The sequence below is a fragment of the Piliocolobus tephrosceles genome, chromosome 14, assembly GCF_002776525.5.
Source record: "Piliocolobus tephrosceles isolate RC106 chromosome 14, ASM277652v3, whole genome shotgun sequence".
Classification (NCBI taxonomy): Eukaryota; Metazoa; Chordata; class Mammalia; order Primates; family Cercopithecidae; genus Piliocolobus; species Piliocolobus tephrosceles.
In genome coordinates, this window is record NC_045447.1 from 82,415,504 (window position 1) to 82,439,888 (window position 24,385).

Sequence of the window (24,385 nt, forward strand, 5' to 3'; positions counted from 1 at the left end):
GATTCTCTCGCCTCAGCCTCCGGAGTAGCTGGGACTACAGGCGTGCACCACCATGCTCAGCTAATTTTTGTATTTTTAGTAGAGATAGGGTTTCACCATGTTGGCCAGGCTGGTCTCGCACTCTGGACCTCAGGTGATCTGCCCACCTCAGCCTCCCAAAGTGCTGGGATTTCAGGTGTGAGTCACCACACCCAGCTGAGGTTCTGCATTTCTATCAAGCTCGCAGGTGATGCCCATGCTGCCAGCCCTTTGAGTAACAAGGGGGCTTGATTACCAAGCTTGGATGAACATTGGAATCACCTGTGGAGCTTTAAAACTACTAATGCTGGGCTCTTGACGCCAGAGATCGCAATATAATCAGTCTGGAATGTAGTCTGAGTACTGGGATTATAAAAAGCTTCATAAGGGATTCTATTTTGTAGAAATATTGAGAACTACTAGATTGGATGATATTGAATCCAATTTTAAAACAAAGTGTAGCAATAAATGTTCTTCAGGGCTGTGTTGCTGACTTTTTAAAAAGTCAGTTTTCTAGCTCTAGAAAGAACCTGGTTGCATCCACAGATGACCTCCAGATCTCTGCTTAGCATGACTAGGTAATTTCTCCAATGCCGCCAGCACATGCTGTCACTTAACAGCAGAAAGAGAATTCCTACTTTCAGGAAAACAGTCATTCCTGAAGATTACAGTTAAAACATGCCTACAGATGATGAGGTTGTAGTAAATCAGTCCCCTTGCTTTCTGAGCTTGTTCTAAGTTAGAGGAAGCAGAAGAAGTAGAGAAGCACTCCATTTCTTTTTTCTTGTAATCTCTGGCATGTGTACAGGCATAGTTTCTGAGTCAGTACCAAACTAAGAACTTCTTGTGTGATTCAAGCTAATCCCTCGGTTATCAAAAGCAGATGTTTCAAACTACTGAAGATCAATGAAGCATATCCTATTTACAGGTTAATAATTGACTACTAGATGTGGGTGCCCCAAATGTTCTTAGAGACATTAGAAAGGAGAGACAATGTCAGAGTTCCCCCTACTCTGCCTCCCCTAATCTAAAGCCCACTCTGTTCCTTTTGTCAAGAGATTGGCTGTATGTTAACAGAGCCTGGGGCACTTTCCTGTTGAAATGCCTTTAATCCCAAGCAACTGGATTGATTTTATTTTATTTTATTTTTGGATGGTTTAGATTGGACGACTGATTATTGGACAGAATGGAATCTTGTCGACACCTGCGGTCTCCTGCATTATCAGGAAGATCAAGGCAGCTGGTGGAATCATTCTAACAGCCAGCCACTGCCCTGGAGGACCAGGGGGCGAGTTTGGAGTGAAGTTTAATGTTGCCAATGGAGGTATGTGGTTCAGAATATGCTTAATAATCATGATTTCTTTCCTCTTATATTATTATAGTCTTACAGTGACCCTTTGATGATAGACAAACAAGATGAAGAGGACCAGGCTCAGAAAAATTTAGTGAGGTGCCCGAAGTAATCCAACAAGGAAGTGGCATAACAGGCTCATGAACCCATTTGGGCAGTCTGTTGGTCCCCTGTACTCCTCAACACAAACAACTGAATGGTTGATGCTTATCTGATATGGAAGGACTCTGAATGTTAAAATTAAAACATACCCTGAAGGTCGTTGTCTGAATGACAATGACCCTCATTTTACACATGAACAAATCAAAGGCCTGAGAGGCTGAGTTACCGCTGAAGGCCACAGGGTTGATCAGGGTCAGATTAATGACTTTTAGCCCAAATCCTGGGCTCTCATTTTCCTACAGTGTTGACGTTCTCTCAAAATGGTAGAATTATTTCACTTTTACTTACAGCAATTTATAGTTTGGGGGTCCTTAGTGAAGGGGGTGGAATATATATATGAGGGTAAATTTCTTTTAAAAATTGAACACACACAAAAATAGGGAGAATAAGAAATAGATAACATGTACCCATTATCTTGTTTTTCTATTTTGCTTATCTTTTTTTCTGAAGAATTTTAAGGCAAATTATCGCATAACATTTCACACCCAAATATTTTTGTATGCCTCTCTTAAAAAGAAAGACATATTGCTGCATGACCATGTTAACATACCTAACAATAATAATGCTAATTCTCTGATACCACCTGAAAACTAATCTATAGTCAAAATCTTCAATAATCCCCAAAATAACATTATTATTATTTATAGCTGTTTTATTCAAATCAGGATACATCTAAGGACCATGCATTTGCTTGGCAAGTCTCTTAAATCTGTTTTAATCTAGAACACTGAGTTTTCATGAATGTGGGTAGGAGCCAAATTTTAACCAGCAACAGTTACCATTATAAATTATTCCTGATCCCAGGCAAAACAGTGCATTCTGAAGGGAAAACTTGCTATCTATCCCTCCTTGCAGACGTTTTACACGTTACCCAAACAAAGTGTATTCATGTTGAATATTTTAAAAAAGCCACAACATTGTAACCACAAAGCAGAAAACTAAACCACCAAACCACAAAGGTAGACAACAATCGAGGAAGAAGGGAACAAATTATCTACAAAGTAACCAGAAAACAATTAGCAAAATGGCAGGAGTAAGTCTTTATCAATAATAACCTTGCTTGTACATGGGTTAAACTCTCCAATCAAAAGATACAGAATGGCTGAGTGAATCAAAAACGAGATCCAACTAGACGCTGCCTACAAGAGACCCATTTTTAAACTTTAAGAATAGGTACATACTGAAAGTAAAGGGATAGAAGGAGATATTCCATGAAAAGAGTTACCAAAAGAGAGCAGGGATGCCTATACTTATCTCAGATAAAACAGGCTTCCAGTAAAAGCTGTTCCAAGAGACAAAGAAGGTCATGATTTAATGATAAAGAGGTCAACTTATGAAGAGAACATAACAATTGTAAATGTATATGTATCCAACACTGAAGCACTTAAATATGTAAAGCAAATATTAATGGACATGAAGGAAGAAATATACAGCAATATAACACTAATAGGGGACTTCAGTATCCCACTTGCAACAATGGAGAGATCAACCAGACAAAAAACAAGACAACACTAAATTTGAACTATATGTTAGACCAAATGGACCTACCAGACCTATATAGAACTTTTCATCCAACAACAGCAGAGTATACATTCTTCTGTAGCATACATAGAACATTCTCTATGATAGACTATATGTTAGGCCACAAAATAAATCTTGACAAATCAAAAAGATTGAAATCATGTCTAGTATTGTTTCCAACCACAATGGTATGAAGCTAAACATCAATAACAGGAGGAATCTTGGAAAATTTACAAATATGTGGAAATTAAACAACATGTTTATGATGAGCTGATGGGTCAAAGAAGAAATCAAGAGGGAAATTAAAAAATATTTTGGAAGTAATGACAATGGAAACACAATGTATGAAAACCTACAGTATGTGGCAAAGTCAGTTCTAAGAGAGTTTATAGCAATAAATGCCTACATTAAAAAAGGAAAAAGATCTAAATAAATAGACTAACATTATGCCCCAAGGAGCTAAAGAAAGAACAAACTAAACCCAAAGTGAGCAAAAGGAAGGAAATAATGAAGATCAGAACAGAAGTTAATAAAATGTAGTACAGAAAAACTAGAAAATATAAATAAAATCAAAAGTTGGTTCTGTGAAAAAATAAAATCTAAAACTTCTAGCCAGACTCACTAAAAAAAGCCGACTCAAATAAATAGAAATGAAAGTGGAGACATTGCAATAGATACCTCAGAAATGAAAATGGTCATAAGGGATTATTATGAACAATTTTATGCCAACAAATTGGAGAACCTAGGAGAAATGGATAAATTTTTAGACAAAATAACCCATCAAGATTGAATTGGGAAGAAACAAAGTTTGAACACTCCAACAACAAATAAAAAGATTGAAGAAGTGATTAAAAACTTTCCAAAATAGAGAAGCCTAGGACCAGATGGCTTCATGGCTGAATTTTATCAAACATTCAAAGAATAATTATTACCAATACTTCTTAGACTCTTCCAAAAAATAGAGTTACAGGGAATACTTCCAAACACATTTTATGAGGCCAGCATCACCTTGAAACCTAAGCCAGATAAACATATTGTAAGGAAAGAAAACCATAGGCCAGTATCTCTGATAAATATTGATGAAAACCAAATTCAACAACACATCAAAGAAATTATGGATCAAGACCAAGTGGGATTTATCCCTGACATGCAAGACTGGCTAAACAGAATGAAAGATAAAAACCACATGATCATCTCAGTTGGTACAGGAAAGACATTTGGCAAAGTTCAGCATTCTTTCTTGACCAAAACTCTTAACACTTTAGGTATAGAAAGAAAGTTTCTCAACATAACAAAGGCCATTTTGAAGAAACCCACAGCTAACATCATAATCAACTGGGGACAACTGAAAACTTTTCCACTATTTAGTACACGGCAGGGATGCCCACTCTTGCTATTTCTATTCAACATGGTATCGGAAGTACTAGCAAGAGCAATCAGACAAGAAAAATAAATAAAACTCATCCAAATTGGAGAGGAGAAAGTAAAATAATGTCTATTTATAGGCAATATAATCCTAAATACAGAAAATTCCAAAGATCACACACACACACATTAATATTGTGTGTGTGATCAAAAAACATTAATATTATTAAAACATTCATACTACCCAAAACAATATACAGATTTAACACAACCCCTATCAAAATTCAATAACATTCTTCATGGAAATAGAAAAGTAATACTAAAATTTGTATGGAGCCACAAAAAACCAAAGCATTGCTGAGGAAAAAAAGTTGGAGGTACCACAGTTGCTGATTTAAAATTGTATTATTACAAAGCTAAAGTAAAAACAAAACAGTATGATACTGGCATAAAAACAGAAACATAGACCAATGGAACAGAATAGAGAGCCCAGAAATAAATCAAAATGTATATAGTCAACTAATTTTGGACCAGGACACCAAGAGAATATAATGGAGAAAGAAAAAACCTCTTCAATAAATGGTGCCTGGGAAAACAAAAATGTGAAAGAATGAAATTGGACCCCTATTTTATACTATAGACAGAAATAAACTCCAAATGAATAAAAGACCTAAATGTAAGATCTGAAACCATAAAAATCCTAGAAGAGAACATAGGGAAAAAGTTACTGGACATTGGCCTTGGCAATGATTTCTTGGATATCACATCAAAAGCTCAGGCTACAAAAGCAAAAACAAATAAATGGGACTACCTCAAATTAAAAAGCTTTTTCAATTTTTCATTTATTTTATGCACTATAAAATCTCTGTTTGGGTACTCTTTTTTAACATTTTAAAATTTATTTTTATATGAGTCCCTATAGATTTGCTGTATCCTTTAAAACACAATTATTTTAATATATGTTATAATTGTACATATTTTGGGTGTGCATATGATCAAAGTCATTGGAGTGGAAGATATACATCAAAGAAATTGGAAATTGGCAAGGAATTCAGAAGTTGTTGATGAACTCTGAAATTATCCACATGGATGGTTAAATGGCATCATAGACAACTATCTAGAGAGACAGTACTTGCTTTACTTTTGGAAACCAGTATGGTATGCTTTGGCGTTAAAACTCAGGGACTTGAAAATGATGGACACAGCCAAAAACATAGTGTGGTGCCTGGGGTGTAGGGAATGGAGGGAGATATTCATGCATTCTGTAATCTGGCAACCATAAAATAATACAAAAACTAAACAAGACTACCTATTCTTTAAGTTTTGTGAAGGGTAAAAAATGGTAAGGAGTGAAGCAAAGGGCCATGTTTATTTCTTTGAGGTCTTCACTTTTCCCACACAACAAGAAAATTGTTGGTAAAATCTTCTGGGCTGTCTTCTCTCCCACTTACTAAACTAGGACTATTGCTGTTCTTTTTTATGAGCATTTATTGGGATACGGTGATGGTGCTACACTCTAAGGCAGTGCTGTCCAAGAGAAAAATATTATGAGTCACATACACACTTTAAATTTTTAGTAGCCACATTAAGAAAGGGAAAAGAAACAAGTGAAATTCACATTGTATTTTATTTAAACTACTATATCTAAAATATTATTATACCATGTCATCAATATAAAAATTATTAATGCAATCTATTGCATTTTCTACTAACTCTTCAAAATTTGGCGTGTATTTACAATTACAGCATACTTCGACTAGCCACATTTTAAGTGCTCAACAGCTAAATGTGACTAGTAGCTTTTATTGTGTTGTATTGGACAATGCAGTTCTAATGACTGAGATATTTTAAAAATCAAGAAACAATTTTTTTTCAGTAGAAAGTTACAGTATAGTTGACAAGATTCATACAGAAAGCTATACATCTGTCAATTATTTATACTTTAGATCTTTCAATCTACTTATTTGTTTTTCAGCCTTGTTACAAAACAACAAAAATCTAAAATCTAAAATGGCTTGCATTGAGATATACAAGGTTAAAAAAAAAAAAAAAAAAAAAAGCAAAATCCCAAAAGGTGAAAAGTATTGATTTCATGTTCAATTTATTTAAAGTCTAATTCTACTTGTCAATTTGGCCTTTCGCAGAAATGCATCATTTATTTTTAGTTGAACTTCATTTTAGAAACTGGGAAGTGACTAGAGATTGTGAGTTGGGGAAAATAATTAACTTACCCTGCTAAGCTCACACATCAATTAGGCAGCAGGAGAAAGCATAGTTTCCTCTTCTAGGTGCACTGGGGAAGCTGCAGTGTAAATCTGGAATCCCTCACTTCTGTCAAATGCATATCCTGTTTGTGTCTCATATCCTGAATAAAGCTGATTACGTAACCAGGTTTCCCTGGCAGGTGTGAAACTATTTTTAGGAAAGATGTGTCACTACTTAGAAGGGGATTAAAACAAACAAACAAACATATGGGTTGTTAGTCTACATAGAACAGGTGAGGCTGACCAAATTTCCACCATAGTGGATGAGTACAGTATAAGAAATGTCAAGGCTAATTGAACTGTGAACCATTGATCATTGTTTAGAGAACAAATGAATCTTTCTCTGCCTGGTGGAGGAGGATGATAACATTTCTCTGTTTGAAATTCATGAGACTTTTAAAAACGTGTATTTTTGGTGCTCCAATTTTAGGTCCTGCACCCGATGTTGTCTCAGACAAAATCTACCAAATCAGCAAAACGATTGAGGAATATGCTATATGTCCTGATCTCCGAATCGACCTATCTCGACTAGGAAGACAAGAATTTGACCTAGAGAACAAATTCAAACCATTCAGAGGTAACAGGTTTTATTTTGAAGAAGTCAGAGTAACCATGTGGATGGGGCTGACTGGTTTCTGTAGGGAAGTACACTCATGAAAATTATTGCATTGTCAGTCTCAGGGGTGGCTCTTGATAAATAAGTGTAAACTTAATGTGGTGTAGAGAGAAGACATGAGAGCAGCCAAGATATTCAGAACTGGAAACTCTCAAAAACCACTTCCCAAACTCGGTATCATTTTCAACATAGGAAAAATTTTTATGGTTGACTTCATTATAACATTCCAAGAATAGGCTGTGAATTGCCAAAACTTGTCTAAGCAATTAAGGTGAAGATGCTGGAATGCCTTAGTTAAGAAGGAACCTAAGAAGTCAGTGGAGTTATTAAATTTCTCATGAAAGGTAGGAGTTTCTTTTCCAAGCCATAACCAAGCTTGGAATAATTATACATCAGCTTATTGAATGCGTAATTATTGATCACCTACCCTATGCCAAGCACTGTGTTAGGAGATTTTACAAAGGAATTCAGTAACTACCAAATATATTTAGGCAAGTGATTCAAAAATTAAAGAACCAAAATGAGATTGTCAAAACTATTATCTTATATTGTAAAGCAAATATAACTTCTGCAGTACTCAGACGATAGTTTTTTTTATTTTATAGATTAATTTTAAACCATATGACAACATTAATAACATGTGTCTATCATTTCCCCCCTTATATTTTATCCTATTGCTTTTTCCTAGAAGGCATAAAATAGCAATAGATCTAACACATTTTATTTTTTTAGTGCTACTATAAATTTGAATACAGTTTGTATTAAGAAGGTATCCTTATTTTAGAAGTAATTTAACTTAGCCTAAAAGATGAAATACCTGGTTTGTGTCCATGTGATATTTTAGGGACAGAGAAAAGCTTTAAATGGATTGTGTGGGGGTCACAGTATTGGCCCAATGTTACCAAGTCTTTCTTGAGAAGTTTTGAGTCAGTTGTTTGCTTAGGTAATGAGCACAAATTTGCAGAGAGCCATGATATTCACTGGAAGCAACAGTGCCTGCTTTTGCTAATCTAGCTGGGAGAATGCACAGGCATATGGGATGGCTGGACAATTGAAGGCAAGGGGTACATTATATTAAGCCAAATGATTTCAATATGCTGATTACATAAGGTTAGAAGGACTGGGCTTATTTTTGGCATCTTCACAACTTTTATAGTTGTCCAAGAGACTCAAATCTTCATGAGCTCTCATTCAGGCTCATTGCTGCAGCCACATTGCTAGTTGCATGAATTTTCTAAAATGTTACTGATACTAGGAGGTGGGTAGAGGGATTCCCTGGCTTCCGAGAATTTGGAGATAATCGTTTGGGATAATTTATGTGCTGTATTCTTGCTGGTTCAAGTGTTGAGTAAAGCTTGTGTTAAGTAGAAATAATTCCTTTGCATTTCACTTTGAAGTGTCAAGAGCATGAACTAATTGATGTGAACTTTCAATTTTTCCTGACTTCTTGCTCCCTCGTTTCTCACATTTGTTTGGTACTGTGTATTGCCTATTATAAATACCAAATGTATTTAGGCAAGTGGTTTAAGAATTGCAGAGACAGAAAGAAACTGTCAAAAATATTATCCTATAATGTAGAGTGAGTAAAACTTACAAAGTACTCAGGTCATAACCTTTTGTCTTACAGATTAATTTTTTTATGGTGGTAAAATATCCATAACAAAATTTACCATTTTAACCATCGTTAGGTGTAACTTTATACAGATTAATTTTTAATTACTTTATAGATTATTATGCTCCTCATGTAAAAAGATAATTAAAAAGTACCCATGTTACAAATATAATTATATTTGAATGGACACATAGATTACATTGACTTAAGTGCAAGAAAAAATATTTTTAGATACGTATTTGATCAGATGAAGGGATAATATTATATGGCACATTAAGATCTCATCCATTAAATATCACACCTGGATTTACTAAAAATTATTGAAAGTGCATTGGTAGTATCTTCAGTGCAAGTTTAAAAGTATTTCAGGGTTTCAAAGTAGTATGTATTTGAAAAATCTGAAAACAATATACATAAGTTTCAAAATTTGGCTATGAATTTAAAAAAGCAGGGCTCCTAGACAAATTTTAGCACCTAAAGAATTGATTTACTACTTCTTGGACGAGTACTTTCTGAACATTAGTTATATACTGATTGACAAGTATGAAAAATGTATTCTGAGCTTTTTGGTATGTCAAATATATGAATAAAACTTTTTGGTTTCCTGGTTATTGGGTGGTGCTAGAAGCTGGAGAGCATTTATGTTTAATGAGAATTTCTAGATATTTGCCATTCACTTGGAAATTGGGTGGAGATTGGGCATGAATGAGATTTCATGCAAACTCAGGACCAATTCTGCACTCGAATCTGGTAGGCACAATGGCATTCGGAAAATAGGGGTCACTACTGAGGTCACTTGCTGATTTGTTTCATACCAGCTGAGTCAGTCTTTGGCCAGCCCCCACAGGAAAGGCAACTGGATATGCCAAAATGCCTCTAAACATTGAGATGTGTGCTGTGTGCATTTTTGGGGGGCAGGGAACTGGGGGCAGGAGTAACAGGGCACATTTTTATCTTAATTTATTCTTGTGGTTGATTTTTTCCGTGCAAAGAAGAATTTATAACTTGGTATCATTTATACCCACTGAGCACTTGAAAAGTTTGTAGTATCTTTATTGTGCCTTGATTTGTGATTTTTGTCAACAAATGGGCACTTTACTTCCCACATCATGTGTAGGGATATGATGGGCTTGTGATCAGAATTTCATGCTGTTAAGGTAGTGATTCTTTTTATGCTTCCAAGTATCTTTCATGAGTACAGTCGATGACATTTTCCTTTATTTTTCTATCTTTAGTGGAGATAGTGGACCCAGTGGATATCTATCTCAACCTCCTTCGGACCATCTTTGACTTTCATGCCATCAAGAGTTTGCTGACTGGGCCCAGCCAACTGAAGATTCGCGTTGATGCAATGCATGGAGGTAAGCTCATGGTTTTCTCCAAATCAGTGGGCAGGAAATATTGAGACCTCTACACCCGTTGGGTTTCAGAGGTTATGAGGAAAGTTGGATTCATAGATATTAACACAATATGTGTATGTTCAGATGTTTGGAATGTTCTGGAAAACTTCAGGACCCTTATTTCTGTCTTTGGATATAAACAAAAACAAAAGTTGAACAAATGAGTTTGAGGTTATGCATGTTTGAGTGTGCAGTATAGTAAAACTTATTTATTTGTTCATATGCATGGCATAGTTTAAACAGTCAAATAGTTCAAGATTTATTATGAAAAAATCTGTACCCAACTCCTGTCTTCCCCCAGTTACCTTCCAGAGTTAAACTTTTTCAATTTTTTTCAGCTGTTTCTTTTTTGTATTTATCTCCCTATCATTAAATGTTATGAATATACAGACTTGTTGATTTTCCAGTTTTGAGCATTACTGATTTCATACTATGGAAACTGGAGCTGCAGCTCTTTTTCACCCTCTCCACCCACCACCCACTTCTCCACCCACCCTCTCCACCTACCAGTTAAGGAATCCAAGCATGCTTCCCTAATTATATCATCAGTTTGGTAAGATCAGTATCTAGTGTTTACATTACCACAACACAGCTGAGCCATGCAATATGCTATAATTATATTTCCTTCACAGTACAAGTTTTTGGTTTCCTTGGAAATAGCAATTGTCTTGTTTTCTCATTGCTTGGTTTTAATCAAGTGTATTTACCACTCTTAATCCTCAAGCTCTCCCCCAGTGTCTAAATCTCCCTTCACTTCATTTTCCTGGAGACTTTGATCTGCCCCACTCTGCACTGGTTGCTCTCTGAGCATGCTGCCATCATGGAATCTCCCTTTATCGTCATGGTAGTAATTCTTTTTACACATCTCTTATGTTGAATGTCCTATTCCCTGGTTTCTTTGTCTGACACCTTGATTTACTCCTACATTTTAGAGGAACATGTTCTCCAGGAACTCTGTGAGAGAAAGCTCATGGTAGGTAAATATTTTGAGTATTGTATACCTGAAAAGTATCATATATCTAAAATATATACAATAAAATATTGTATATATTTTATTCTATACTTGCTCTTGATTAATATTTGACTGATATGGAAATCTAAGTTGGATAGTATTTTCCTTCAGAAGTTCGACGGCATTGCTCTACTGTGTTATAGCTGTTATATTAAACTTGAGAAATCCAATGGTGTTCTGATTTTTAATCCATTGTATTCCTTTTTCTTCTCTGGAAGCTTTTAGGACCTTTGACTTGTCTTCAGTGTTCCTCTGTTTTACAATAATGGATCTTAGTGTGGGACTCTGTCTTTATTATGTTGGACACCTGATGGACCCTTTCAGTCCGAACACTTGTGCCCTTTAACTCTGGAAAAGTTTTTGAATTGCTATTTAGTAACCATTTTGCTTATTGTTCCTACTGAACTGATCCTTTAATTATTCTATTTCCCCTTCTCCTCCCCAGTTTTTCATCTCTTTATTTTGTTCTACTTTCTGGGAAATTTCCTTGACTTTATCTTCCAGTCCTTCAGTTCTACCATTATATTTTTAATTTCCCAAAACTTTTGTTTGTATTTTCCAAAGATTCTCTCTTTTAAAAATAGCATCCTAGTTATGTTTGATGGATACCATATCTTTTTAAACTTAGGTTTACTGAGGTATAATTTATATACAGTAAATTTACTCCTGGTAGGTATACAGTTTGATAACGTTTAACCAACATATACAGTCATGTAACCACTATCACAATCAAGATAGAACATTTCCATTACCCCAAAGAGTTTTTTGCAGCCCTTTGTAGTCAAACCTCTCCCCTTATCCCCAGCCCCTGGCAACCACTCATCTGCTTTCCGCCCCCATGGTTTTGCGTTTTCAGGAAAATTATATAAATAGAAGCATACAATATGTCGCCTTTTGCTTCAAGCTTCTTTCACTCAGCATAATAATTTTGATATACATTCTTGGTGTTGCAGGTATCAGTAGTTGTTCCTTGTTACTGCTGAGTACAATTTCATTGTGTTGTCGATATACCACAATTTGCTTATCCATTCACTGATTGATGAAAATTAGGTTTCTTTTTCTTCTCGTTGTTGGCTATTACAAAGAAAGATACTGTGAACATTAGTGGACAAGTCTGTATGTTTTCATTTGTCTTGGGTAAACAGCTAGGAATGGGATTGCTGAGTCATATGATATGTGTATGTTTACCTTTATAAGAAATGACCAAACCATTTTCCAAAATACCTGTACCATTTGCACCACTGGCAATGTATGAGGGCTCCAGTTTATCTGTATCTTCACCAATACTTGGTACTGTCAGTCTTTTCCATTTTAGCCATTCTACTCTATTTTGTTAATCTCTATTAGGGTATTACTGATATATTTTTAAAAGTTTTATTCTCCCTGTATAATTTTTGTTTCCTCCAGGTTTCTCTTTACTTTTTGTTTATTTTCACCTCATCTCAAATACGTTCCTCAAAATTTTGGTGATCCTTGGCTTCCTGGCATAGTTAAGAATGAGGCACTAAAAATCTGCTGGGAGCTCTGAGCCTGCTGTGGGTCTTCCCCATGGGCTTTACTCTAAAGGCTTCTGGCTAGGCTGTTCTGTTCTTTCTAGTTGGGCTGATCATATTCCTCAGGAAAAGAACTTCCAGGTTCTTGCCTTAGCATGATCTGGCCTACAGGAAAGACAGCTTTGCTGCTTTTTCCAAACAGTATGAGCAATGTTTCTGGGTTTCAGCTTCATGGCCTGGTTTATACTGTATGTCCATCTTTGAATCAATTACTCTGGCTAGGAGATGGAGGACACTGATTGGGCAGACCTAGGTCACCTCCTTAGCCTTAGGGAGGTGGGATTTAGCCATACCCAGACCCCATGAGCCGAGATATGGGGAAGGGAGTTTTTCTCCAATAGAAGTCGCAAATGCTGTATCCAGAGGAAGAGGAAATGTGTACTGGGCAGGCACAATCAAGAGATGTTCACTATTGGAGGATTTTGTGTTGTATTGGTGGAAAACAAGTGGAAAGCAGTATCTTTCAGATATTTCAGTTAGGAGGATTATATGCTGTTCCCCAAATGTGCCCTATGTTCTACCTCAGGCTCTGTTCCCTTGCTCATAATGTTCCTTCTGTTTAGATGGGCTTCCCACTCCAAACCCAAATCCTTGTCAACTTTATATTATTCCTTCAAGTTCCACCAGAAATGCTGCTTCTTCCTTGAAGCCTTATGTGTGGTTATTGCTTCTCTTAAGCCATTGGATATAATTATTTCATTAATGTGCATTGTTTAGTCTTCCACTGCAGTCATTCATCTGCAGCTTTTACTCATCTCACTACTAGATTACAAGCTCAAGAATGTAGAAACTATGTGCTTTGCACCCCTTCAATATGATCCTTTCATTTCCTAGCAGAGCAGCTCTATGTTAGGCACTCCATAATGTTCATTGAACTGGAAAATACTATTCCTTGGCATGTATTTTGGTAAAATGTGCTTGTTTTTATATGCTTCAGCGGTTTATAGTGTTTAATTATATACTTGGCAGAGTCCAAATGATTGCAGAGACAAAAAACATTGCTAGAGCCCTTTAATACTTTTGCATATGTTCAGCTAAAGCTTTTAATACATGAAAAGCAACAGACAATGAATCATTATTACGTAGCTGATTTCTTTCTGGCAACATTTTAGAAAAGTTTTGGGAGAAAAAATTTATGTAACTAGATGATTGAATACATCTTCTGTATTCCTACTACAGTAACTAGCACATAGTAGATGCTCAATAAATAGTAGTTCAAGCAAATATCATTCTCTATTGTGTCTTTAAAAAGATTGTAAATTTATATTTTTCTTCTGAGTTATTAAATTGTGTTTCCTCTACTATTCAGAACAAAATACTCTAGGGAGAAGTTTCTGCAAATATTTAATATTGCTGTGTATCTATTTTCAGTTATGGGACCTTATGTGAGAAAAGTTCTGTGTGATGAGCTGGGGGCCCCAGCCAATTCTGCAATAAACTGTGTTCCCCTGGAAGACTTCGGAGGGCAGCACCCTGACCCAAACCTGACATATGCAACAACTCTTCTGGAAGCAATGAAAGGAGGAGAGTATGGATTTGGAGCTGCATTTGATGCTGATGGGGTAAGTAGGAAAGCTCTCTGTCTGCTGACACTTTGACCATATAATGAGCCATGAATTGGAAAGCAGAGAATTAATGAACACATCTGGAGCTAACATGTATGGGACATGTGTGCCGTAACTGGCTCTGCATCTGCCCTTCTCTTTAATGACTAAGTATTGCAATTAAATAGCAATTACTTTTCTGAGGTCCAGATTTACATTATGGCATACAAAGGTTGTTTATTTAAATATATATATTATTCAATAAATCCTTATTTATGGCTAGTGTTGTTGAAAGCACCAAGTTAAGAAATCAGCTATTTCTGCAAGAACCAGTGTTCTCTATTATGTTTGGGAGAAAGAAAGAATTAAGTGTTTGGGGGCTTCTAAAGCTTGAGCCACATTTCAACAGGTGGAACATATTCCTGGTGTGTCAAGATTCTGGGCCCTTGATACTCAGAGATTTAGAAGAATGTTTCCCATGCTCTCTTTGGCCTTGTTCTAGTTGTTAGGTTGTTAAATATAAGATGGCAATAAAGTGGATTGTGATGATTATAGGAATGGGCTGCTAGCAGATGCTTCTGTCCGATCATTTTTACGCATTCCTTCCTACAGGACCGTTATATGATCCTAGGCCAAAATGGCTTCTTTGTGAGCCCTTCCGACTCACTGGCCATCATTGCTGCCAACCTCTCTTGCATTCCGTATTTCCGTCAGATGGGGGTCCGCGGGTTTGGGAGGAGTATGCCAACCAGCATGGCCCTGGACAGGTAAGCAAGGATGTCACCGTGAAAAACTTTATGGTAGATCTTTGACGTCGATGTCTCTTTTGTTGGTTGCTGGCACTCACTCTCCCCTGCTCCATTTGGGAATGAGTTGAAAGCATGGGAACATGGTATAGTGTACTGGGTAGAAGCTGGAGAATCAGGTGACCTGAGCTTAATTCTTGGTTCTGCCACCTACTAGCTGTGGGAATTTAGCAGACTTATTTAGTCTCTGTGCCTCAGTTTTCTTCTCTGTAAAACATGGATAGTAATAGTAATATCTTTATATGGACTGTTATGAAGTACAAATGAGGTGATTCATGTAGAACATTTAACATGGTGCCTTGTACATAGTAAATACTACATAAATATTTAGCAACAAAACGTATTAACCTGTAAGTATGTATGTATAAGTGAGGGGGAAAAAGCATGGGTTTTGAGGTCAGATTATATTATGTTCAAATGCTAGCTTACAGCCTTATTAGCTCTGTACAAACAGAAAAATGATATTTCCTAGGTTTATTGTAAGAATGAAATGAGACAGTGCACGGAAAATACCCAACAAGAGATTCACTCAGTAGGGTTCTAACTAACCCTATTAGGTTTCATTCTTCTTGCTCTATCCATCCCTCCCATCTATCACCCTGTATTATAAAACATTGAATTTCAGAATCTGACATTTTCAAACAGCATGTATTATTATAGAAACAGTATGTGTGCCTGGTGGAAAGTTAGAAAACACAAATAAGAAAATGTAAATATCATACCCCTTCCTTGGGTTACCTATGTTAATAGAAAAATTTATATTACTTACTGTATCTCTTTCTATACATATACATTATACACATATAATTAAAATTCATAATATAATATACATTATATATGCATATGTAATTTATTTGCCTTTTATAATACTAAAGGCATCAAAAGGTACATGGCTTCTCACCTGCTTTTTCTTTTCCATCAACAATCACCAACTACTAATTAATAAATTTTGACCAGGTGTGGCGACTCACACCTATAATCCTAGAGCTTTGAGTGGCTGAGGTGGGAGGATCACTTGAGGCCAGGAATTCAAGACCAGCCTGGGCAACACAGCAAGACCCTGTCTCTACAAAAAAATTTTCTTTAATCAACCAGGTGTGGTGGCATATTCCTGTAGTCCCACACCAAATGTTGATGAGGATAGGAAGCAACCAGAACTCTCATACTTTGCAAACAAAAGTGTAAAATGAAAGACAGTTTGGCAGTTTCTTGTAAAATGGAGTTTATATCTGACCAGCATTCCATTCCTAAATATTTACCCAAAAATAATGAAGATGTGTCCACAAAAAACCTGTATAATAAGATACATAGCTGCATGATTCATAATAGCTAATAACTGGAAACAACACAAATGTCCATCAACAGGAAATTGCAAAAATAAATGGTGATATATTTATACATTTGTATATTACGCAATAACAAGAAGGAATGAAATACACATGCTGTGGGTGTGGATGAATAAAAATATATAAAATGATAAAAAGCCAGTAACAAACAAGTACATAATATATAATTCCATTTCTGTGAAGTTTCAGAACAGGTAAACATATATATGGGAATAGAAATTATGACAGTCTTACCCTATGAGGGATAGTAAGAAGGCACAGGGAAACATTCTGAGGTGATGGGAATGTTCTGTCTTAATCTGGGTGGTGGTTACATGGATGTATGCATTTTTCAAAACTCATTGAATTGTACCTGTAAGATGCTGCATTTCACTGTATATAAATCTTACCTTATAAATAAATCAACACCATGAGAAAATAACCACAAAATCCAGAAAATGAGATTCTATGGGACAAATTAGCAAGGCATGATGTCGCATGCCTGTAATCCCAGCTACTTGGGAGGCTGAGGCAGGAGAATCACTTGAACCTTGGAGGAGGAGGTTGCAGTGAGCCGAGAATGGCATTGCACGCCAACCTGGGCAACAGGAGAGCACTGAGGGAAAATTTGAGTATGATCTTGGTTTTAGATGACATAAAAATTATTTATTTATTTTAGAGAAAGGGTCTCACTCTGTTGCCCAGTCTGGAGTGCAGTGGTATGATCATAGTTCACTGTAACCTTCGACTGCTGGACTCAAGCAATCCACCCACCTCAGCCTCCTGAGTACCTAGGACTACACGTGTGCCATCATACCCAGTTAATTTTAAAAGCATTTTTTTTGTAGAAATGAGATCTCGTTTCTACAAAAACGAGTTTGAGGCCTAGGCTGGTCCCAAACTCCTGGCCTCAAGTAGTCTCCTTGCTTCAGCCTCACCAAGTGCTAGGATTACGGAAATGAGCCTCTGAAACTGGCTACTTTTAATCTTCTTCTTAGTATCTTTTGATGAGCAGAAGTTTTAAATTTTGATGAAGTCCAGTTTATTTTTTCTTATTATTAATGGATTATATGGTTATTATATATGTCTTTTTCCACTACAAGAAATTTTTGCTTACCCCAAGGTCAGAAAGATATTTTCTCTATATTTTCTTCTGGAGTCATTGCAGTTTTAACTTTTCTTATGTCTATGATGATTTTGATTTAATTTTTGAGCATAGTATAAAGTAGGGGTCAAGGTTCACTTATTTCCCTTATCCAGTTGTTCCAATCCTATTTTTAAAAAAGAATTTTCTTTCCCCTGAATAGCCTTGGTACCATTATTAAAAATCTGTTGACCATATATATGTAGATCTATTTCAGGATTCTCTATTCTATACCACTATCTATTCGTTGATTTGTATGTAAATATTACACTGAAATCAGGTGAACCCTCCAACATGTTTTTCTTCTTTGTCAAATTAAAGGGAAATTATATGTTCTAGGTCCTCTGCATTTTATTTCATTTTAGAACCAACATCTCAGTTTCTACCAGAGCCTACTGGGATTTTGATTGGAATTATGTTGAATCTGTAGAGCCATTTGGGGAGAATAATATTTTAATAATATTGAATCTTCCAATCCATGAATATGGTATATCTCTCTATTTAGGTTTTCTTTAATTTCTCTTACCTGTATTTCGTAATTTTTAATGTAGCGATCTTACAAAATTTTTATTAAATTTATTTCTGAGGAGTTTCTTTATTTTGATGCTATTATAAATGTTTTATAAATTTAATTTTCCAGTTATTTGCTGCTAGTATTTTTTTGTAAATTGACCTTGTATTCTTCACTAGGGGGAGAAGAATCACCTACCTTTTGGATTCCTCCCACTCTACTTGTCTCCCTGGGGTGATATGGACATTAAGTCCATGATGGCGAACTAAACTCACTTTAAAATTCTTGTCTAACAGTACCAAAGAGCGGTATGTGATTCCATGTTTTCTCCCATTTACCTTTGTCTACACCCTTCCTTAAAAAAAAAAAAAAAAAAGACTCCGTAGAATTGTAGGGAACAAAGCAAAAATGGGACCATTTCTAGAAATTGAGAACTCAGAGTAATGTAGGATCCTGAGTGCTATGTAGGATATTTAATAATATGGGAGTATATTTAACCATTCCACTTACACAGAATCTTACAATTTAGAAAGAATTTGTAACATATCATCTCACTTGATCTTTGCAATAATTTTGTGAGATAATTGAGATAGGCATTACTCTCCTCACATTAAAGATGTTAAACCAATGATCAGAGAGCTTAAGTGACTTGTACAAGGTCACACAGTGAATTAGAAATTGACTCAGGATTTGCAACTAGGTCTTCTGATAATACGATATGACTGTATCTGCCCAGTAACTATAATTGGATCAAAAGGGTCCCTGATAAACCAGTTGAGAATATTGTCCCCTGTGGGTTAGCAAATAACTTTCCAAAACATGGCTAGGGGGAAGCTGGTTTCATTCTGACAACAAAAACCATTTGTCCTTGTTTCTTGTGGAAATTTCCCAGTAGTCCTTGATTTCACTTTACGCCCCCCCCTTCTCAATAAATATCTGTTTCAGTCAGAAACCAGAGGCCTTGCTTAGAAATTTCACAAAGGACCTGTTCTGACATGTAAGTGACCGTTTAAAAGGATTATTCATGCTTGCTGGTTGGGATTCAGAATTCTGTGGGGCTCTGACGTGGCGATTTGTTCTGGGTATTTGATCTGTTGTGTAGGTCCCAGGTGGATTCTCATGATGGACACTTTATAAGCTTCTTTCTTCCTAGGTAAAATCAATGCAGCTTCAAAATTTTGACCTTGACAATGGTTTCCCATATAGCTTATTTTTAAAAAATTAGTAAAATTATAGGAATGTGCCCCTAAATGCCAGGCCCTGGAAGAATAACAACGGAGGACACAGTTGAAACCCATTAAATGACACACTTGCCTAAACTCCTGGGTTTCCAGAATAAGGGGAGGCCTGTACCCTTGAGACTGATGAATTATTCAGACAAACTTTCATTGTTCACAGATAATTGTGGTTCCCCAAGGGAAGATTTTCAGTGTCTTTAATTTCTACTCTTACAGTGTCACTAAAACAAGGATTCCATTTAGCCCAGAATAATACAGTTTCAGTCTTGAAAATGGCATTCTTTTGGGGCTTTGTCATTCTGAATGTGTCTGATTTGTGGTTGCAGATGAATCTGTGTTGCTGAAACATTTTGGTTCAAATGATTTCAGAAGTAAAACACATTGAAAGTGTGTTTGCGGCCTGAGGTCCATCTCCACCCCATGTGGAGGTATTAAATAATCCTTTGTGTCATCATCCTTCAATAATATTTATGAAGCACCCATCTGTGCTTGGGGCTGTGCCAAATTCTGTGCAAAACAAGGCAAATGCACACAGACTTAAGCCCTACTCACTAGACATATTTACAGTCTCAAACAAGGCTAGCATCCTTGAATACATCCCAAGAAGCCAGATCTAAAAAGTATGTTTTGACTATGAAAAAGGCCATCCAAGGTCCACCACCCATAAACATGGTGGTGAATGGATTAGAGCTCATCTACCCTCTATTTGCTCTTATGCCACCCCTATGGTTCGCCATTTATCCACTCAAGAAATGTTTATTAAGGATCTCCTATGTCCTAGACATGGTTCCCATGGTGGTGCTTCCAGTCTAATGCGGAAGACAAAGAATAATACGTAAGGAAAACATACATAAACACAAATTGTAACACAGGCTAGTGGAAGTGAACTTGGTGCAGTACTCATTGGTGGGTACGGAGCATCTTGCTTAGATGGGAGACCCAGGGAGAGGACTCTTGGAGATTAGGCATAGGACCAAAGATCAGAAACAGGCATCTGGACCTGACTGTGATGCTGGGATTAGAAATGACACTCACACATGTGAAAACACTTACTCCTCAGAATGTAGTCTACAGCTCTTTGTTGCCAATCCCCAATCTAAAATATGTGCTATAGCTTTATCTTGAACATACTCAGCTGATCGTTGGAATCCAGACAGTGTTAATCCTGCAAGTATGCAAGTATCTACTGATCTCTGGTGACCTCGATTCTTACCGCGTCCTTTAGATCTGCGCTGTTTCATCTCCCAGAACAGTCATGATGGATGACAGTGGTAGAAGAGATAGTGATGTGAGCTAATATCTAATTACTCAGTCTCCCATACATTGCTTCTGCTACAGAATGATGGGAATTATTTTGTATGTTCAAATGCAACCTATATTAAAAGAAAAAAAAAAGAAAGCCCTTTATCATGTAAATTATTGCCCTGAAACTGTATAGCTGATTCAGTTAGGATCAAGGCAGGAAAGAGGTGGCACTCTCAAAAAGGGCTTACTAAAGAGGATTTAGTAATTGTAACTTAATAAGCTGGTCTAAGATATGGGTAAGGTTAAGGAAACCAAAAAACCCAATAAGGAATGGGGAGGCACCTTAGCATCAGCAATAGCAGGAAGCTGTTAACACCCCTAGGACTAAGAAGGGTCCAGGGGAGAAGTCAGGGTGACCATAGCCTAGTGACGTCTGGAGTTGTGAAAAATGGGCTATCAGACAAGAGCTGAACTTGGCAGTGGGGAGAAATACCCCAACTTGTTTCTATTCTCACCCTCCAACCTCCTGCTGGTGCCTCCTAAAACCAAACCACACTGGAAGCCAGAGGGCAGCATATGGAGTTCTGCCTCCTGGAGAAGAGAACAGGGCATTTGATGAAGTGGGGACTTTGAGGTAGAAGGGGACAAAGAGTCACCAGCATAACCAGCACAATCGTCCATCTTTTTGCTAATTTCTATTTGCTTATCTCCTAGTCTCATCCTCTTTCCTCTTTTTTGGACCTCAGGCATAGAGAGTTGAGTTAATCATACTCATCATTGAACAATCCTTTAATAATTGGTCTGATGGAAGGCTCATTTCTTATTACTTCAAAAAGATAATGCATTTCTTTTTTAAAATCTCCATTCTTTTTAAACTTTTATTTTTTTTATTTTTATTTTTGTATTATACTTTCAGTTCCAGGGTACATGTGCACAATGTGCAGTTTTGTTACATATGTATATATGTGCCATGTTGGTGTGCTGGACCCATTATCTCGTCATTTACATTACATATATCACCTAATGCTATCCTTCACCCCCGCCCCCACCCCACAATAGGCCCCAGTGTGTGACGTTCCCTACCCTGTGTCCAAGTGTTCTCATTGTTCAATTCCCACCTATGAGTGAGAAAATGTGGTGTTTGGTTTTCTGTCCTTGCAATAGTTTGCTGAGAATGATGGTTTCCAGCTTCATCCATGTCCCTACAAAGGACGTGAACTCATCAAACAGAGAGCCAAATCATGAGTGAACTCCCATTCACAATTGCTTCAAAGAAAATAAAATACCTAGGAATCCAACTTACAAGGGATGTGAAGGACCTCTTCAAGGAGAACTGCAAATAACTGCTCAACGAAGTAAAAGAGGACACAAACAAATGGAAGGACATTCCATGCTCATGGATAGGAAGAATCAATATCATGAAAATGGCCATCCTGCCCAAGGTAATTTATAGATTCAATGCCATCCCCATCAAGCTACCAATGACTTTCTTCACAGAATTGGAAAAAACTACTTTAAAGTTCATATGGAACCAAAAAAGAGCCTGCATTGCCAAGACAATCCTAAGCCAAAAGAACAAAGCTGAAGGCATCACGCTACCTTACTTCAAGATAATGCATTTCTTTTCTCTCTGTTTGACTGCCCCACCATAGATGACCACAAAAAAATGTGTTTATTGGGTTTTGTTTGTGTATATATTTTTTTGCATATATTTTTACTTAATGTGACTAGTACTATATAAGAGATTGTATTTGATTTCTTACCTTTTTTCCACAAAAGACCACATTTTAAGATCCTTTCAGTGGCTGTACATCCATCTAGGATGTTGCTTCTAACTGCTGCTTATTTGTCCGTGAGCGCATCCATGATATTTTGACTCTTGATTCACTCAGCAATGAACACTGAGACTGCTCCTCACTTCCTATTGCAGTGAATACTGCTGCACAGGCACCCTGCGGATATGTGCGAGAATCTCTTTAACACGTGTATTCAGAAGCAGAATTGTTAGGCCAGAGGGGGTGTTTATATTTAATTTAGTCAATTTTGACCAAATACTGTCAGATTGGACTCCAGAATGCCCATCTCTTGCGTGCTTCTCCAACCAGTCTCTAAGTTCCTGCATCTTCAAATCCAGGCCAACACTTTATGTTGTCTAACTTTCTAATTTTTATCCAGTAGACTAGATAGAGAGTAACATACCATTGCAATTTTAATTTTTCATGTCTCACATTATTAATGAGCTTGAGCATCTCTTCATATGCATGAGAAATTTGGGAGTTTCTTTTTCTATTAATTGCCTATTCCTGTCCTTTGCCCTTTTTTTAATTTCTATTTAGGGTTCTTCTTTTTAGTCTGATGTATTTGCGGAAGTTCCTTGGATGATCTAGATACTAGACCCATTGTCAGTTTTATGCAATTCTAATTTTCATCTTTTATCTTTAGACAAAATTTTACCCTTGAGTTTGATAGTCAAATTGATATCAGTAGACAGATCGGTTATAGACAACTCAAATTTAACTTGTATAAATAGCAACTTTTCTCATTTTTCCTGAAAATTGTTTTTCCTGTGTTTAGTCTCTGGGTGAGTCACCTATTATAATAAACCTTGGAATAATCCCTCATTCCAGATGTACCACTAATCACTGGGTTTTGTTAGAGGGATCCCTTAAATATTTTTAAATCATTATTTCTTCTCCATTCCTACTTTTCCTTTTCTACTTTAGGTTCTCATGATCTTTTGTTTGGAATATTGTAATAATCAATAAACTGTTCCCACTTCCTCTAGGCTTCCTCTTCTTCATTTCGTCTTCTGTACTGTCCCAAGGGCAGTTGTTCTAAAGCAGAAAGTTGGGCGTTTTCTTCCCTTGTTTAAAATGGGTTGGAGGGTTTTGAATGCCTGCAGGAGATTCCATCTTCTGGTTACACAACATGCATAATCTCCTGATTATAAACACTTAACTCCTGCAGACATTCTTATCCTGCACTCTAAACATGCCATGCTGCTTACAGTTCCTCAAATTTGATGCCTTCACATTTCTGTGCCTTTGTGTGCACTTCTGTCCCTGAAATGTATTCCCTTTGCCCCACTTCATCCCACTTTGTTGTTCTTTTTTATGGCTTGAGTCAAGCATCCCTTCGCAGTAAGTCCTTTGATACAATGTTCCCTCCACCCCAATAGATATTTCAAAAAGTTAGCTACTGTGAGCCATCAACATGCTTCTTTTGACTTCTGTACAAAGAGAAATTTGGTGATGCTGTTGGTTGCAAAGAAAAATATACCCGAATAATAAGAAAATGAATGATGTGTAATGACCCAATCTCCTTTAGGTATAATAAAACTATGCCTGATTTATGGTTTTCATTTACATTTAGGTGAGTTTGTAATTAGTTGAATTTTTAGTAATGATATGTGAGTACTGACTCTCTTAGCAAATACAGCTTAATCAATGTGAGATGAAAGGAAGCAACTGAGTTGTAGTTATTTCCTAGTCGATAATGAAAAACCCCCCTCAGCCTGAACTTCAGCTCAAGGTTGTTTATTCCTTGCCCTGGAAAATCAAATGAGGACTGGATTCATTACCAAGACATTTACAAGATGCATAACGTGGCCTTCCTTTGTGGTTTGTGTGTTGACCTACTAGAAAGGATGCTGAAACTGGTTCAAGTCTGTTATTGTGTGTTTCTAAGAGTTGGTATCT

The 24,385-nt window shown here is 36.6% G+C and overlaps 1 protein-coding gene across 1 annotated transcript in view; it reads left to right on the top strand.

The window, feature by feature from the left end:
* PGM5 (phosphoglucomutase 5) overlaps positions 1 to 24,385 on the top strand; it is a 186,644-nt gene that overhangs the window by 20,233 nt on the left and 142,026 nt on the right. Inside the window, exons 2-6 of the mRNA XM_023213229.2 lie at positions 1,180 to 1,342; positions 7,112 to 7,258; positions 10,145 to 10,270; positions 14,246 to 14,436; positions 15,031 to 15,185. Of these exons, the coding sequence (XP_023068997.2) occupies positions 1,180 to 1,342; positions 7,112 to 7,258; positions 10,145 to 10,270; positions 14,246 to 14,436; positions 15,031 to 15,185 (782 nt within the window). The remainder of the gene's footprint in view (positions 1 to 1,179; positions 1,343 to 7,111; positions 7,259 to 10,144; positions 10,271 to 14,245; positions 14,437 to 15,030; positions 15,186 to 24,385) is intronic.